The 13,763-nt window shown below is 38.3% G+C and overlaps 1 protein-coding gene across 21 annotated transcripts in view; it reads left to right on the top strand.

The window, feature by feature from the left end:
• The window catches only part of lrrc7 (leucine rich repeat containing 7), a 334,407-nt gene that overhangs the window by 215,065 nt on the left and 105,579 nt on the right, over positions 1 to 13,763 (top strand). For all 21 annotated transcript variants that reach the window (XR_009803708.1, XR_009803707.1, XR_009803709.1 and 18 more), the window contains 4 exons: positions 568 to 685; positions 2,720 to 2,798; positions 3,110 to 3,199; positions 5,879 to 5,935. Coding sequence is in view for 17 of the 21 variants with exons in the window: in XM_061883598.1 (XP_061739582.1) it covers positions 568 to 685; positions 2,720 to 2,798; positions 3,110 to 3,199; positions 5,879 to 5,935 (344 nt within the window). In the remaining 4 variants the exon portion in view is untranslated. The remainder of the gene's footprint in view (positions 1 to 567; positions 686 to 2,719; positions 2,799 to 3,109; positions 3,200 to 5,878; positions 5,936 to 13,763) is intronic.

The following is a 13,763-nucleotide window of genomic DNA, read 5'->3' as shown; positions in this document are numbered from 1 at the left end:
TCTTCTGTGACACCTTTTGGATGACGGACTGTATTTCCTTGAATTGCCGCCGGGGCGCTAATTAATTTAAAACTTCTTCTTACTCCTGCGCTTACCAAAGGCATGCGGTAAAAGTAAGCATGCGCTAATTATTTTAAAACCTCTTGTCACTCCGGCACTTACCAAAGGCATGCAGTAAAAATTTGAGTGGGATGTAAGCTTGGACCTTAAATCCTACTGAATAGCTCTTAATCTTCTTCCCTTTATGCGATTTCAAATTACCAGTATTGAAATCAGCCTCTTCCATTTTGAAAATGATGACATAGGAAGCGTCACTCGTGACGTCACGAGTTTGAACAGGCGGTAATACTAAGCATGCGCTAATCATTTTGCGAAGCGAGTTTGACCCGGCAGTAATTCAAGGCAGGCGCATACTATATGCCCTGCGGCAATTCAAGGAAATACGGTAGTTTAACATATGTTTGAAAAGAAGTAGAATTGGGACAGAAAGGACAAAAAATGACAAATGTTTGGAAAATGTTTTTTTAAATGACAAACTTTTCATTTATCTGTTTTGTGTTTCCATAGCAACTATTCAACTGCCAGGCCTTGAAGAAGCTGAGCATGCCTGATAACGATTTGTCCAACCTGCCAACCACCATTGCCGGCCTGGTTAACCTCAAAGAGCTGGACATCAGTAAAAATGGTAAAAAAAATAAAATTGACCACTAGAGTGGATAATGAAAACTGACATTCAAATTTCAAAAATGAACTTCATAAGGCAAAATTACCTCATTCAAAATAAGCTCAAAAAGCTAACATTTTAATGTTATATTGCTAGCACGCTGATGTAAAAATGCATACAGTTAGCATGTTTCAAATACCAAGTTATATGAGTCTAAGGTGTATAGCTGTGGAATTAGACAATAAAGTGTAAAACTTGCACAAAAAAAAGTCGCACTTTGATGTTAGCATGCTAACATTAGCGTGCTAAAGTGTCACTTCCCAAGTTACATTACGTGTACCCCAGAGTCATATAACTTGGTACATGAAACTTGTAAATAGTTAGCATGTAAACTTTAGCATGCATTAAACTCCTATTTTTTTTTGCTAAATTTACTTTCTTTCTCTAATTCCCCAGGCATACATCTTAGAGTCATATAACTTGGTAGGTGACAGATGCTAACTATTAACATGTTCACGTTAGCTTGCTAGCATTAGCATGCTAACTTTTTGAGCTACTTCTGCAACCGTTTACCCCAGAGTTATATAACTTGGTTCGTGACACTGGTTAACTGTATGCATGTTTATGCTAGCATAATCTGTCCCAATGCTAACATGCTAACCACTAGCTTGAAATATTGTCCGTAGTATTTCTGTCATTGCCGTGGTGATCGCCAATTAGGTATCCTCAAAAAAGTTATCACATTTACTCGGCTGTACATATCTAGTGGCAGGCACAGACCGATGATGTCAGAGTGACGCCGTGCAAAACCTGAGTTCAGTATGAACTAAAATGCAGTCTGAAGAGAACACTAAACTCCTCTATGAAAAGTTGTCAGAATCCACACCATAGCAACTGATGGTTTTAAACTTGTTAATCAAGGATATTTAGTAAAATTTTGCTGCACACAATACTAATCTTCTTAACGCTAATTGTTATGTTATTATGTTATGTTATGGTATGTTAGACTATGTTTGCTTTGTTATGGTTATGTTGGTTTTGGTCATCCGCCCGATTGTAGCTGAGATAGGCTCCAGTGCTCCCCTCCACCCCGAAGGGAATAAGGGGTAGAAAATGGATGGTTTTGGTCATGTTGGATTTTATTATGTTATGTTGGGTTGGGTTAGTTTTTAACACCCCAAATGCAATAGAATAAAATAAATACCACACAATACATTTATGGCTCAGTCTGGCTGCCTAACATAGCTGTAATCAAGAACCAGAGACTGTTTACATATTTTCATTTTCATTTGATTGGTGGTTTGAGTTCATTCCATTCTTCAAAGGGATACCATAGCACTTCATCAAATATCAGAATTCAAAAGTGCTGAAAAGTGGGACAGGTTGAGATATTTTGGTAACCAATGATATAAAATCACCAATAAAAACTGAACCGACTTGTCAGTCTTAAAACTGGGCTTTTGTTACAAAAATTAATTACACATTGCAACCGCGGATAGATCTTTAAAGATTATGATTATCTCTATACAATTACAATTTAATTCAGATGACAAAGTCTCCAGTGCAATGCAATTTAGATAGATAGATAGATAGATAGATAGATAGATAGATAGATAGATAGATAGATAGATAGATAGATAGATAGATAGATAGATAGATAGATGGATAGATAGATAGATAGATAGATAGATAGATAGATAGATAGATAGATAGATAGATAGATAGATAGATAGATAGATAGATAGATAGATAGATAGTACTTTATTGATTCCTTTAGGAGAGTTCCTTCAGGAAAATTAAAATTCCAGCAGCAGTGTACAGAGTTGAGATCAATTTAAAAAGTAAACAGTAAATAAAGGGGGTATAAATTTTAAACAAAATAGAAAAATATTACAATAATACAACATAATACAAGTACAACAATTAAACGGTAAAAATCACATTCTAGGGTTGATTAAAGCTACTTATATTGTCTTGGAATTATGCACTAAAAACACAAACATATGTGACTCATTCATAAATGACATTTTTCTTCCCTAATACTTTTTCTAACAGGTATTCAGGAGTTTCCAGATAATATCAAATGCTGTAAAGGCCTGTCAGTGGTCGAGGCCAGTGTCAACCCTATCACCAAGTAAGACATATTGGAACGAGCATTTGACTGGCATTGTGTAGTCTTCACTGTTCACTGTTCACAAGCATGTTGTTAAAACCCGCTAAACTAACTTCAGCTCGGTAAAAAGCCAAATTGACTTTGAGAGGGAAAAAAAAAGAACTTCAATGTACAGCATCTTATGCACATCTTTGGATTACGATAAAATGAAAGTAGAGTATCTTCACACGTGTAGTTTCCTGTTTCTGATATATTAAAAAGGACAAATAAAGTCATGTTGTTTTATTTTCTCCTTTCTACTACCGTATATGCTTACTGTTTTTGCCTTCCAGGCTCCCAGATGGTTTTACACAACTCCTGAATCTGACTCAACTCTTTTTAAACGATGCCTTCCTGGAGTATTTGCCCGCAAATTTTGGCAGGTAATATCACATATTTTATTACAAGTGTTTCTTGAACGGACCTTTATTGGAACAGATGTTTCATGCACCAGAGGGTGTGTTCCTACCTTCCCAGCCTTCGTAGTAAAGTTTACTGGAGAGGAGGCTTTGCCGGGTAGTCAAACCTCATATTTTAGGAGGAACAGTGTGGTTTTCGTCCTGGTACCAGAAGTGTGGCCCTTCTTTATACACTCGGTAGAGTCACTGAAGGTGCATGGAAGTTTGCCCAACCACTCTAAATGTGTTTTGTGTACTTGGAAAATGTATTTGATCGTGTCCCTCACAAAATCCAGTAGGGAATTCTCAGGGAAGAGGAGGTATTGGACTGGAGAAATAATTTTGGGCGCCCAATACCTGTATGACCAGTGTCAGAACTTTGTCTGTTTCCTATGAGGGTTGGAGTCATTTGTCAACAGGTCTGTTCATCACTTGTATGGACAGAATCCAGATTTAAGTTAAAGATAAAAGTTAAAGTCCTCTGCATTTGACCCATCCCCATCATCACCCCTGGGAGGTGAGGAGAGGAGTGAGCAGCAGTGGTGGCCGCGCTCTTAAATAATTTAGTGATTTAACACCCAATTCCAAACCTTGATGCTAAATGCTAAGCAGGTAGGCAATGGGTCCCATTTTTATAGTCTTTGGTATGACTCGGCCGGGGTTTGTACTCACGACCTTCCAGTCTCAGGGTGGACACTCTAAGCACAAGGCCACTCAGCAGGTGGACAGGGATCCAGTTTTGCGGCTGCAGGATTGGATCTCTGTTTTTTGCAGATGATGTGGTACTGTTGTCTCCACCAGCCCATAATCTTTAGTTCTACGAGTGTGAAGCAACTGGGATGAGAATCCGCACCTCCAAGTCCATGGTTGGGGATGAGATCTTGTGTCACGAGTAGGGGAACAATTGATCGTGAGATTGTGAGATGCAGAGTCTGTAGCAAGCAGACGCTGTAACAGCCCGTCATGGTGAATTTGCTGGTCGATTTGAGTTCCTACCCTCACCGATGGTCATGAGATTTGGGTAGTGACCGAAAAGACAAGATTGCAGGTATAGTGCAAGCGGCCGGAATGACTTTCCTCTGCAAGGTGGCGGGGCTCTTTCTTAGAGAGAGCGAGAAGCTCTGTCATTCGGCAGGAACTCAAAGTAAATTCGCTGCTCCTCCACATTGAGAGGAGCCGAATATGGTGGCTCAGGCATATGGTCAGGATGCCCCTCAAACGCCTACCTGGAGAGATGTTAGGGTATGTCCAACCGGTTGGAGGCCAAGGACACATTGGAGAGACTGTGTCCCCTGGGAGGAGCTCGGCAAAGTAACCAAGGAGAGGGAAGCCTTCGCTTCTCTGCTTAGGCTGCTGACCCTGCGACCCGACCTCAGATTAGCGGATAATAGGTGGATGAATAAATGGACGGATGAATGATTGATATTTCAAACAGTGCAACAAAACAGTACACCCATGTTTATAAACTCTAATACTTACTGCATACACTTGTATTTGGCTCAAGTATTGTTTTAAGTTCATTCAGAATTTACTTGCAAAGTAAATGCACCAGGATTTGGTCAACTCTACTGCTCACAAACTAATCGAGTGATTCCAAGTTAATATGCCTTTGCTCTACAAACTGGGCAGATTTAAAAAAAAAAAAAGAAATGACCAAGGCAGAAATTAAAGATCATATCAGTACACTGTAGTGATTTGAAAATATAATAGTTGTTCAAAGCATGGATTTTGATTTTGAATTGACATTGTTGGGGTGCAAAATGGAGATTGGTCTAAGACAGTATTCAGCAATAACATGTGACGGCATGGCTCCGGTAGTAGAGCGGCCATGCCAGCAATTTGAGGGTTCCTGGTTCTATCCCCAGCTGCCACATCCCAGTCATATCCGTTGTGTCCTTGGGCAAGACACTTTACCCCTGCTCTTGATGGGTCATGGTTAGGGCCTTGTATGCTCCCGCCATCTGTGTCTGAATGAGTGAATGTGGAAATAGTGTCAAAGTGCTCTGAGTACCATGAAGGTAGGAAAGCACCATACAAGTATTACCCCAATGTGTAACATGTGCATTCAGTCCTTGGTAAGTTCTAAAATATCCATCCATCCATCCATTTTCTACCGTTTGTCCCTTTTGGGGTGGCAGAGGGTGATGGAGCCTATCTCAGCTGCATTCGGGTGGAAGGCGGGATACACCCCGGACAAATCGCCACCTCATTGCAGGGCCAACACAGATAGACAACATTCACACTCACATTCACACACAAGGGCCAATTTAGTGTTGCCAATCAACCTACCCCCAGGTGCATGTTTTGGAGGTGGGAGGAAGCCGCAGTAACGGAAAGAACATGCAAACTCCACACAGAATGAGCCAGAGCCCGGGATTGAACTCAGGACCTTTGTATTGTAAAACACATGCGCTAACCCCTGTTTCACCGTGCTGCCAATTTCTAAAATATCTATGTAACCTAATACGTGTCATTTTGGATGGACTTTCAGTAAAGACAAGTGAGCTTTGTAATTCTTAATGTGGATAATGTATATCAAATGTTGTTATGCTGCACGCTGTCTAAAAACTGCTATATGTGCTTAGGTTATCAAGGCAAGACCTTAATTGACTGCAGTACAGTTTGAATGATATAACCATTGTTTTAATATTTGCATTTGTTCAGACTCTCCAAACTTCGGATCCTGGAGCTGAGAGAGAACCACCTGAAAACCATGCCAAAGTAAGACAGTGTATTTATTACTTTGAGTTTGTGTCTATACCTGCAGCCTGACTTTGATTTTGAGTCTTTAAGCTCCACAGATTGTAATAATGCTCCACATGGGTTTACTGTCCCGCGGGTGTGTGGATTAAAGATACATTTATACCTAACATGTGTTCTTGAATGCTAATGAAGTAATTTATAACCGTACCATTTTTAAAAGCTTGTGATGCTTAAAGCTGTGCTATTTCTTTTTCCATACATCAGCTGTAACTAAAATCTAGTGTTTCATACCTTGAAAAACATTTTAAATGTCTGCCATATCCTGAAAAAAAAAAAAAAAATTGCCGTGTTTGTTTTCTTCGTCTGTTTCTTTCAAACAGAACGCAAGAGAAATAGCTCTTTGCTTTGGTCTTAACACCTGGGAGTGTTTTTTTCTTCTGTCGTGAAATGAAATAAACTCTCTTGTCAGTCATCCACTCTCTTTGTCTCTGTGGGTGTAGGCGGGGCCGCTAACATACAGAGAAGTTGAGCATCGTAACGTAAACGTGAGGTAAAAGTGTTTGAAATGATCAGGATAACCCCCTAACTTATCTAATTTCGGGCATTTCATGAAAGTTTCTTCAAAATCTGCCAATAAATTTTTGATTTATCTTGTTAAGTAACCAGCTAACTGACTAACTAACTAACAGACACTCCACAGTAAATACATAACCTCTTGGCTGTTAAATGAGCGTGTAAGTACACAGAAGACATGAAGGACATATAAAATACAGTAATAAAAACAGTAGACCAAAATACTTATATTAAATAGTAGTACAAAGAGGAAAAAAATCCTTATTTTTTTTCCCTGCTTTTGTCTGGCATTGCAAGTGAGATATACAGGCTTATTGAGGGAAGCACGTTTCAATAATGAGACCTTGGTGGCTGCTTAGTTATCACTGTCCTTTTCATAGTAGAAGATCCTTTCCCATGTTTATTCTGAATGGTGGTGGCAGTGTTTGAGCGACTTGATATGCATCCTAAATTGATTGCACCACTTCTTCACTAAGTGTTTTACAATGTTTAATTTAACTTCATTTTTTACTTTGACTTTCCTTTTTTTACGCGCTGCCACCAGAAATGTCTGTCTCAAGCTTGGAAGACATAACACAGATTGAAGTTAAAAAATCTGGAACAAACGCGATAGGATCATATTTAATTTCTTATTGTAGTCAGTGCTGTTAAAAATTACGAGTTAACTCATGTGATTAATCACAAAAAATTATCGCATTAATCATGTATTTACGCATTTTATCCATACAATTTATTTTAACTTCCCATGCTCATTTGTCTTAACCTTGGATAGTTGGATTGTTGGATAGTTACCTAAACATCGGTGCAGGTTGCTCAAAGTAAGGGAATGCATAGGTCAGTTCAAAGATGAGTGAGGAGAATGATTGGTGCTTAAAAATAAATCCTAAAGGGATTTTCGCTAAAACTGTTACCAAATGTTAAGCAAACAAATGACATGCATTTAAGTAACACATTTTAAAATGTTTCTAAATGACATTCTGACAATAACATTTAATTTGTGTAGAAATATTAATATCTTTTTTGAGTTAATTTAAATAATGCAAGCAAGTAATTTTGATTATTCAAATTCAGAAGTGTGAGTAATCTTAATACAACAATTCGACAACACTAAATATAATATGTATTCTACATGATGCATGTGCATATGTATTCTTCCACCACGCTCATGAAACCAATTCTCCTTTTTTTATACAGTGTTAATAGTTTATGGGGGTGCATTTGTAAACATGAAATGTCGTAAAAGGGAACGTCGGAAATAAAAAAGAGGACCTCTTGTGTACCAAAAGGTGTGAGTAAAACCTAACCGTGGCAGCAAAATTAACGAGGCAGCAAGAAATGCTGGAGCCATCAGACAGCACTCTCGGTCACTGAGGTTTGTAGCAGTATGATCACGTCTTCCTGCTGCTGGGTTTAAGAATGCCCCTGTTTGCCAATTTGGCTGTGTCTCGTTGCTCTGTCCAGGTTATTTGGAGGGGAAACAATAAGCAATGAGTTGAGTTGAGTTTGAGTTTATTTTGAACATGCAAGTATACAACATGATAAATCACAACTTCCAGTTTCTTTTTTCAACATGTAGTAAGAAGAAGCAGAGCTTATTTAATCCTACCCCTTTTCTTTTACATAATAGTTGCTAAAACTTTTGTTCACTTCCTGTTCTCAGTTTATTCACAATATACTCCATAAGTAATCGCAAAAAAAATTAAAATAAAATAATACTTGGTGAAATAAGTTACATTTCATATAGTGAGATGAGTAAGATTATTTTTTAAATGAATGGATGGATGAAATAAATTCAGAATGTTTATCATGGTTCTTCTTCTTTGTACTTTGTAAACACTTTACATTTGAAGAGTTTTTTGAAGTGGATCAAATTAGTACATTGTTTGATTGCTTTGCTTAATCAATTCCATAATTTAATACCAACCTCGTCACGTCCGTTGTGTCCTGAGCAAGACACTTCACCCTTGCTCCTGATGGGTGCTGGTTATCGCCTTGCATGGCAGCTCCCTCCATCAGTGTGTGAATGTGTGTGTGAATGGGTAAATGTGGAAGTAGTGTCAAAGCACTTTGATTACCTTGAAGGTAGAAAAGCGCTATACAAGTACAACCCATCGATATAAATGTTTTAAATTACACTTTTCTGTAAGATTATATTTGTCCTTTTTTTTTTAGAAGAATTGTATATTCTTGGGTAGCAGGTTTGCTTTGTGTATAATTTTAGCTGTTGGCAAATTCACTATGTCATGGAATTTCAGTATTTTTGATTCGTTAAATAAGGGGTTTGTATGTTCTCTATATCCAACATTATATATTATTCTGATCTTTTTTGTAACACGGTTAATGAATGAAGTGTGCTTTTGTGGTTATTTTCCCATATTTCTACACAATAACTCAGATATGGTAACACTAGTGAGCAGTAGAGAATATGAAGTGATTTTTAGTCTAGAACGTGTTTCGCTTTATTCATTATTGACATGTTTCTCGCCACTTCATGTTGTATATTTTCATCATCATCATCATCAATCATTATCCATAGAAATTTGGTTTCATTTACTCTTTCAATTTTTATTCCGTCTATTTGTATTTGTGTTTGACTTTCTCTTGTACTGTTACCAAATGGCATTATTTTAGTTTTACTGAGATTCAAAAATGGTCTGTTTTTGTCGAACCGTCTTTTTAATTTGTTAATTTCTTCTGTTATTATTTGTATTAGTTTCTGTGTGTTCTCTCCTGAACAAAACACTGTTGTATCATCCGCAAATAATACTAACTTTAAATCTTTTTTAACTTTACAAATATCATTTATATAGAGATTGAATCATTTTGGTCCTAGTATTGATCCCTAAGGTACATAACAGGATATATTTAGCTTTGTAAATGTGTGTTTGCCTAGTTTCACGTATTGTTTCCTGTTTGTTAAATAACTTCATATCCAGTTTAAGACCAACCCTCTTATGCCATATCGCTCTAGTTCTTTGATTAAAATAATGTGATTAATTGTGTCAAATACTTTAGTTAGATCCGTAAACACTGCTTCCGCACATTTTTACTATTTATTATATTGATAATTTCTTTTGTAATTTAAATGAAAGCCATCAAAGTTTAAACATTAGCTCTGTATCCATATTGGTTCTCATCAAGTATTCTGTTTTTGTTTGTGAAACTCTCTAATCTGTTATTGAACAGTTTTTCAAAGATTTAAAATTTTTATTTTTATTTTTATAAATTTATAAATTGGTGCAACTCAAGCTATTTTTGTTTTGTTTGGGAATTTACCTGTTTGAAATGATACGTTACTAATGGTCCTGAGATCTCTTCAATAACCTTTTTTATCGTTTCCATATCAATTCCATTACAATCAGATGAAGTCTTAGATTTGCATTTTTTCACGATTATAACTATTTCCACCTGTGTCACATTACTCGGGAAAATGGAGTTGGGATTTCCTTCTGTGGTATCATTATAGTCCTCAATCTAAACTGGGTCCCTTCTTTTAATTTGGGTCCAATATTTACAAAGTAATTATAGAAATTTTCAACTACTTCCTTTATGTTGTCATTATTTTTGTTTCCGTCTAAGAAGTTTTGGGGGTAATCCCTCTGTGACGGACTCCTGCCATCATCGTGCGGTTTGCATGGACCATTCAGGAGGGACATGTTGCTCGAGCAGGTTTGACTCTTGTTTATTTTTCAATAACCCAGGCTTTGTCTTTTGGTCGGATCGCTTTTCAGCTGTCCGCTCTTGCTCGCTACTCGCTCGCCTTCAGTCGACGGCGTCTTCGTCGCTGTCATCGGCTCGCTCTCTGATCACTTTTGCTTCTTCCTGCACTTGCTGCGGACTCTCCAACTCCTCCCTGTTCTCTCCTCCTTCGCCTCTTTTATACATTGTCAGGAGAAATGTTTATAATTTCCCGGTGTGTGAGCTACGCACCTGAATTTGATTGGGTTGAAATTGACACCCCTCTCCTTTCCGCCACATTCTCTGCCTCCTTGCCGCCATTTTGAGCAGGGATACAGCGTGTCCTGCCATGCCCTCAGCCCGTCGGCTCTGCCTCTCCACATCCTCTTAGTGCCATTTTTAATAATGCTATTGAGGATGCCCCATGTTGCTCTAATATTGTTTTTGTTCCTGTCTAATAATTGACTGTAATATTGTTTTCTACATGTTAGTATGTTAGTTAGCTTGTTTTTATACTTTTTGTATTTAATTTCTGCCACTGCAGTTCTTTGTGCTATACATTTTCTATATAATGTATAATAAGCGGTAGAAAATGGATGGATGGATGTATTCCTCTTGTTACAATTTTTTTTTTAATCCTTTTGTCATCCGTGGTTGATCATTCTTTTTCTGCTTTCTACTGCGTTGTTTCCATGGACAATGTTTGTCATAAAGTATAATGATCTTGTTTAAGAAATGTTCATATGCTTCATCAACCTCTTTTTCATTGTACATGTAGCGATGTAATACTCCTTTGAGTTGTGTTTTTCCCCAAAAGACAACACCCAGTCATTCTTCTGGCTCAACCATAGTTTATTCTTGTGAAAACAACCATAGTGAGTCTCCAATCAGCCTTCTCTTTACATTTATCAACCGTCACGTGGAAGACAGCAGACTGACTAACACATTAACACACAATAAAATATTACACAGTACCTAGTGAAAACAACCATAGTGAATCTCCAAGTATAAACCTGTACAGAAATAAAACAAAACAAAACTTAACATAAATATGTCTCTTTTAGGCCTACAGCAGGAGTCGGCAACCCGCGGCTCTTTAGCGCCGCCTTAGTGGCTCTCTGGAGCTTTTCAAAAATATATGAAAAGTGGAAATGATGAGGGGGAAAAAACGTTTTTTGTTTTAATTTGGTTTCTGTAGGAGGACAAACATGACACAAACCTCCCTAATTGCTATAAAGCATAATGTTTATATTAAACATGCTTCACTGATTCGAGTATTTGGCGAGCGCCGTTTTGTCCTACTAATTTTGGCGGTCCCTGAACTCACCCTAGTTTGTTTACATGCATAACTTTCTCCGACTTTCCCAGACGTGATTTATGCCACTTCTTTTTCTGTCTGATTTTGTCCACCAAACTTTTAACGTTGTGCATGAATGCAGAAAGGTGAGTTTTGTTTATGTTATTGACTTGTGTGGAGTGCTAATCAGACATATTTGGTCACCGCATGACTGCAAGCTAATCGATGCTAACATGCTATTTAGGCAAGCTCTATGTACATATTGCATTACTATGCCTCATTTGTAGCTATATTTGAGCTCATTTAGTTTCCTTTAAGTCCTCATAATTCAATTTATATCTCATGACACACTCTCTGTATGTAATATGAATTTAATTTTTTTGCGGCTCCAGACAGATTTGTTTTTGTATTTTTGGTCCGATATGGTTCTTTCAAACATTTTGGGTTACCGACCACTGGCCTACAGCAACACACCTAGCCTGCTAATAAGTTAGCTGAAAGCTAAATCGCGGAGCACCAGAGAGCACAACTTACCGTCACGTGGAAGACAGCAGACTGACGACACACACGTGTCTCAGCCTCGACGTCTGCTGTGAAATGTAACGTTCAATGACAATAAAAAAATATAGGAAATCACAGTACTGAAATTAGAATAACAAAAATTGCAAAATAAAGATTCACGTTACATAATGTGTAAATGTAATAAATTAGATAAAATGACATCTAAATAAGAAGAGTAGTAAGACGGTAAGCAATTGAGATCATAAATTACCTCTGTTACATTCCCCCTCAACTTGCTCTCTCAAGATCAACCAAAAGAAACACACAAAACAAAACACGTTTTTAGAGTAGACTGTGAGACAATATGAAACAAAACCACACCAGTTACCAAAAAAAAAAACACTTAGAAAAAACATTTCCTCCTATTCAATTGTACAGTATTACTAAGATCACTGATTCTAAGTATTCCAGTCACAAGACTATTCCTGAAGAATTAGAATGGGAAAGGTTAGCAAAGCCTTTTGACACGCATAGGAAAACATGCCCATCTACACGTTAAGTTACTCACAAATCAAATCAAACAGTACCAATAGACATCACTTGAATACATACTGTATCATTAGTCACACACAGATTTCCCTGTTCTGACAGACGGAAATAAAACAAAAATCAGATCCCTATCAAAATACAAGAAATCAAACACATATACCTTTTCTCCAAAAAACATTGCACTGCATAACTACTTAGCGACCAGCAAGAACTTTCTGGTGCATATTTTGAATAAGCCTAACAACTGGCCTAACATCTCTACCACACCTCGTTCTCACATCGAGTGTCCTATCACTGAAAAGGTTACGTACTGCCCCTGCTGAGACAATAGAACCAGCATAAGAAGGTAGCACATTACCTGGAAGTTTAGTGATAGTGGAATGGGGTTGAGTTAAATCACAAAGACCGGACTGGTCGGGTTCATCTGCAGGCTCCACTGAGTCATCCATGGCGGCTACATCTGCCACAGCTGTCATTTGATCTCCAGTGGAAACTGGTAGTTGGGACACCCATGTGACAGTCCTGTTCTGTACACTTTCAGGTGGCATAGACGGTCTCTCAATGTCCACATCCAGGGCAGATCTATCCACATCAGTCAGGTCACTGACAAAAGAACCAGGGTCCTCAAGTTCAGTCGGAACAGGTAGAAAATTCACAGGCATGATGAGATTCCTGTGGATCACTTTCTCCTGGCCTGTAGCACAGTTCTTGAGTCTGAAGGTATGAGTGTTCCCTTGTTTCTCCACAACAGTGTAGAGGTGGTTCTCCTAGCGATCAGCAAGTTTCTTCCTACCTCTCTCTCCCTTGTTAGCCAACAAGACCCTGTCCCCAACATCCACTGGGGCACCTCTCAGCTTGCGGTTGTAAAGGTCGGTTTGCCTCTCTTGCTGTTTAGTGGCTGAGGTCGGAGCAATCCTGATAGCATTCACCAAGTCACGCCTGAGACACTGGACATAATCATCATAGTCCACCACCTGATCATCCAACACCACAGACTGGAACATCATGTCCACAGGCAATCTTGGAGTTCTGCCGAACATGAGCTGAAAAGGGGCAAATCCTGTAGTCTCATGTATAGTGGAGAAGGTGAGAGATTTCAAGAGCTGGGGCCACCGCTGCTTGGCCTTAGGTGGAAGTGCTCTGATCATATTTCCGAGGGTGCGATTGAACCTTTCAACCACTCTGTTACCCATTGGGTGGTAAGGAGTTGTGTGAGATTTCTCCACACCAGCAACTTTGAGCATTTCT

Source organism: Nerophis ophidion, linkage group LG22, assembly GCF_033978795.1.
Source record: "Nerophis ophidion isolate RoL-2023_Sa linkage group LG22, RoL_Noph_v1.0, whole genome shotgun sequence".
Lineage (NCBI taxonomy): Eukaryota > Metazoa > Chordata > Actinopteri > Syngnathiformes > Syngnathidae > Nerophis > Nerophis ophidion.
This window is presented reverse-complemented; position numbering and strand designations above follow the sequence as displayed.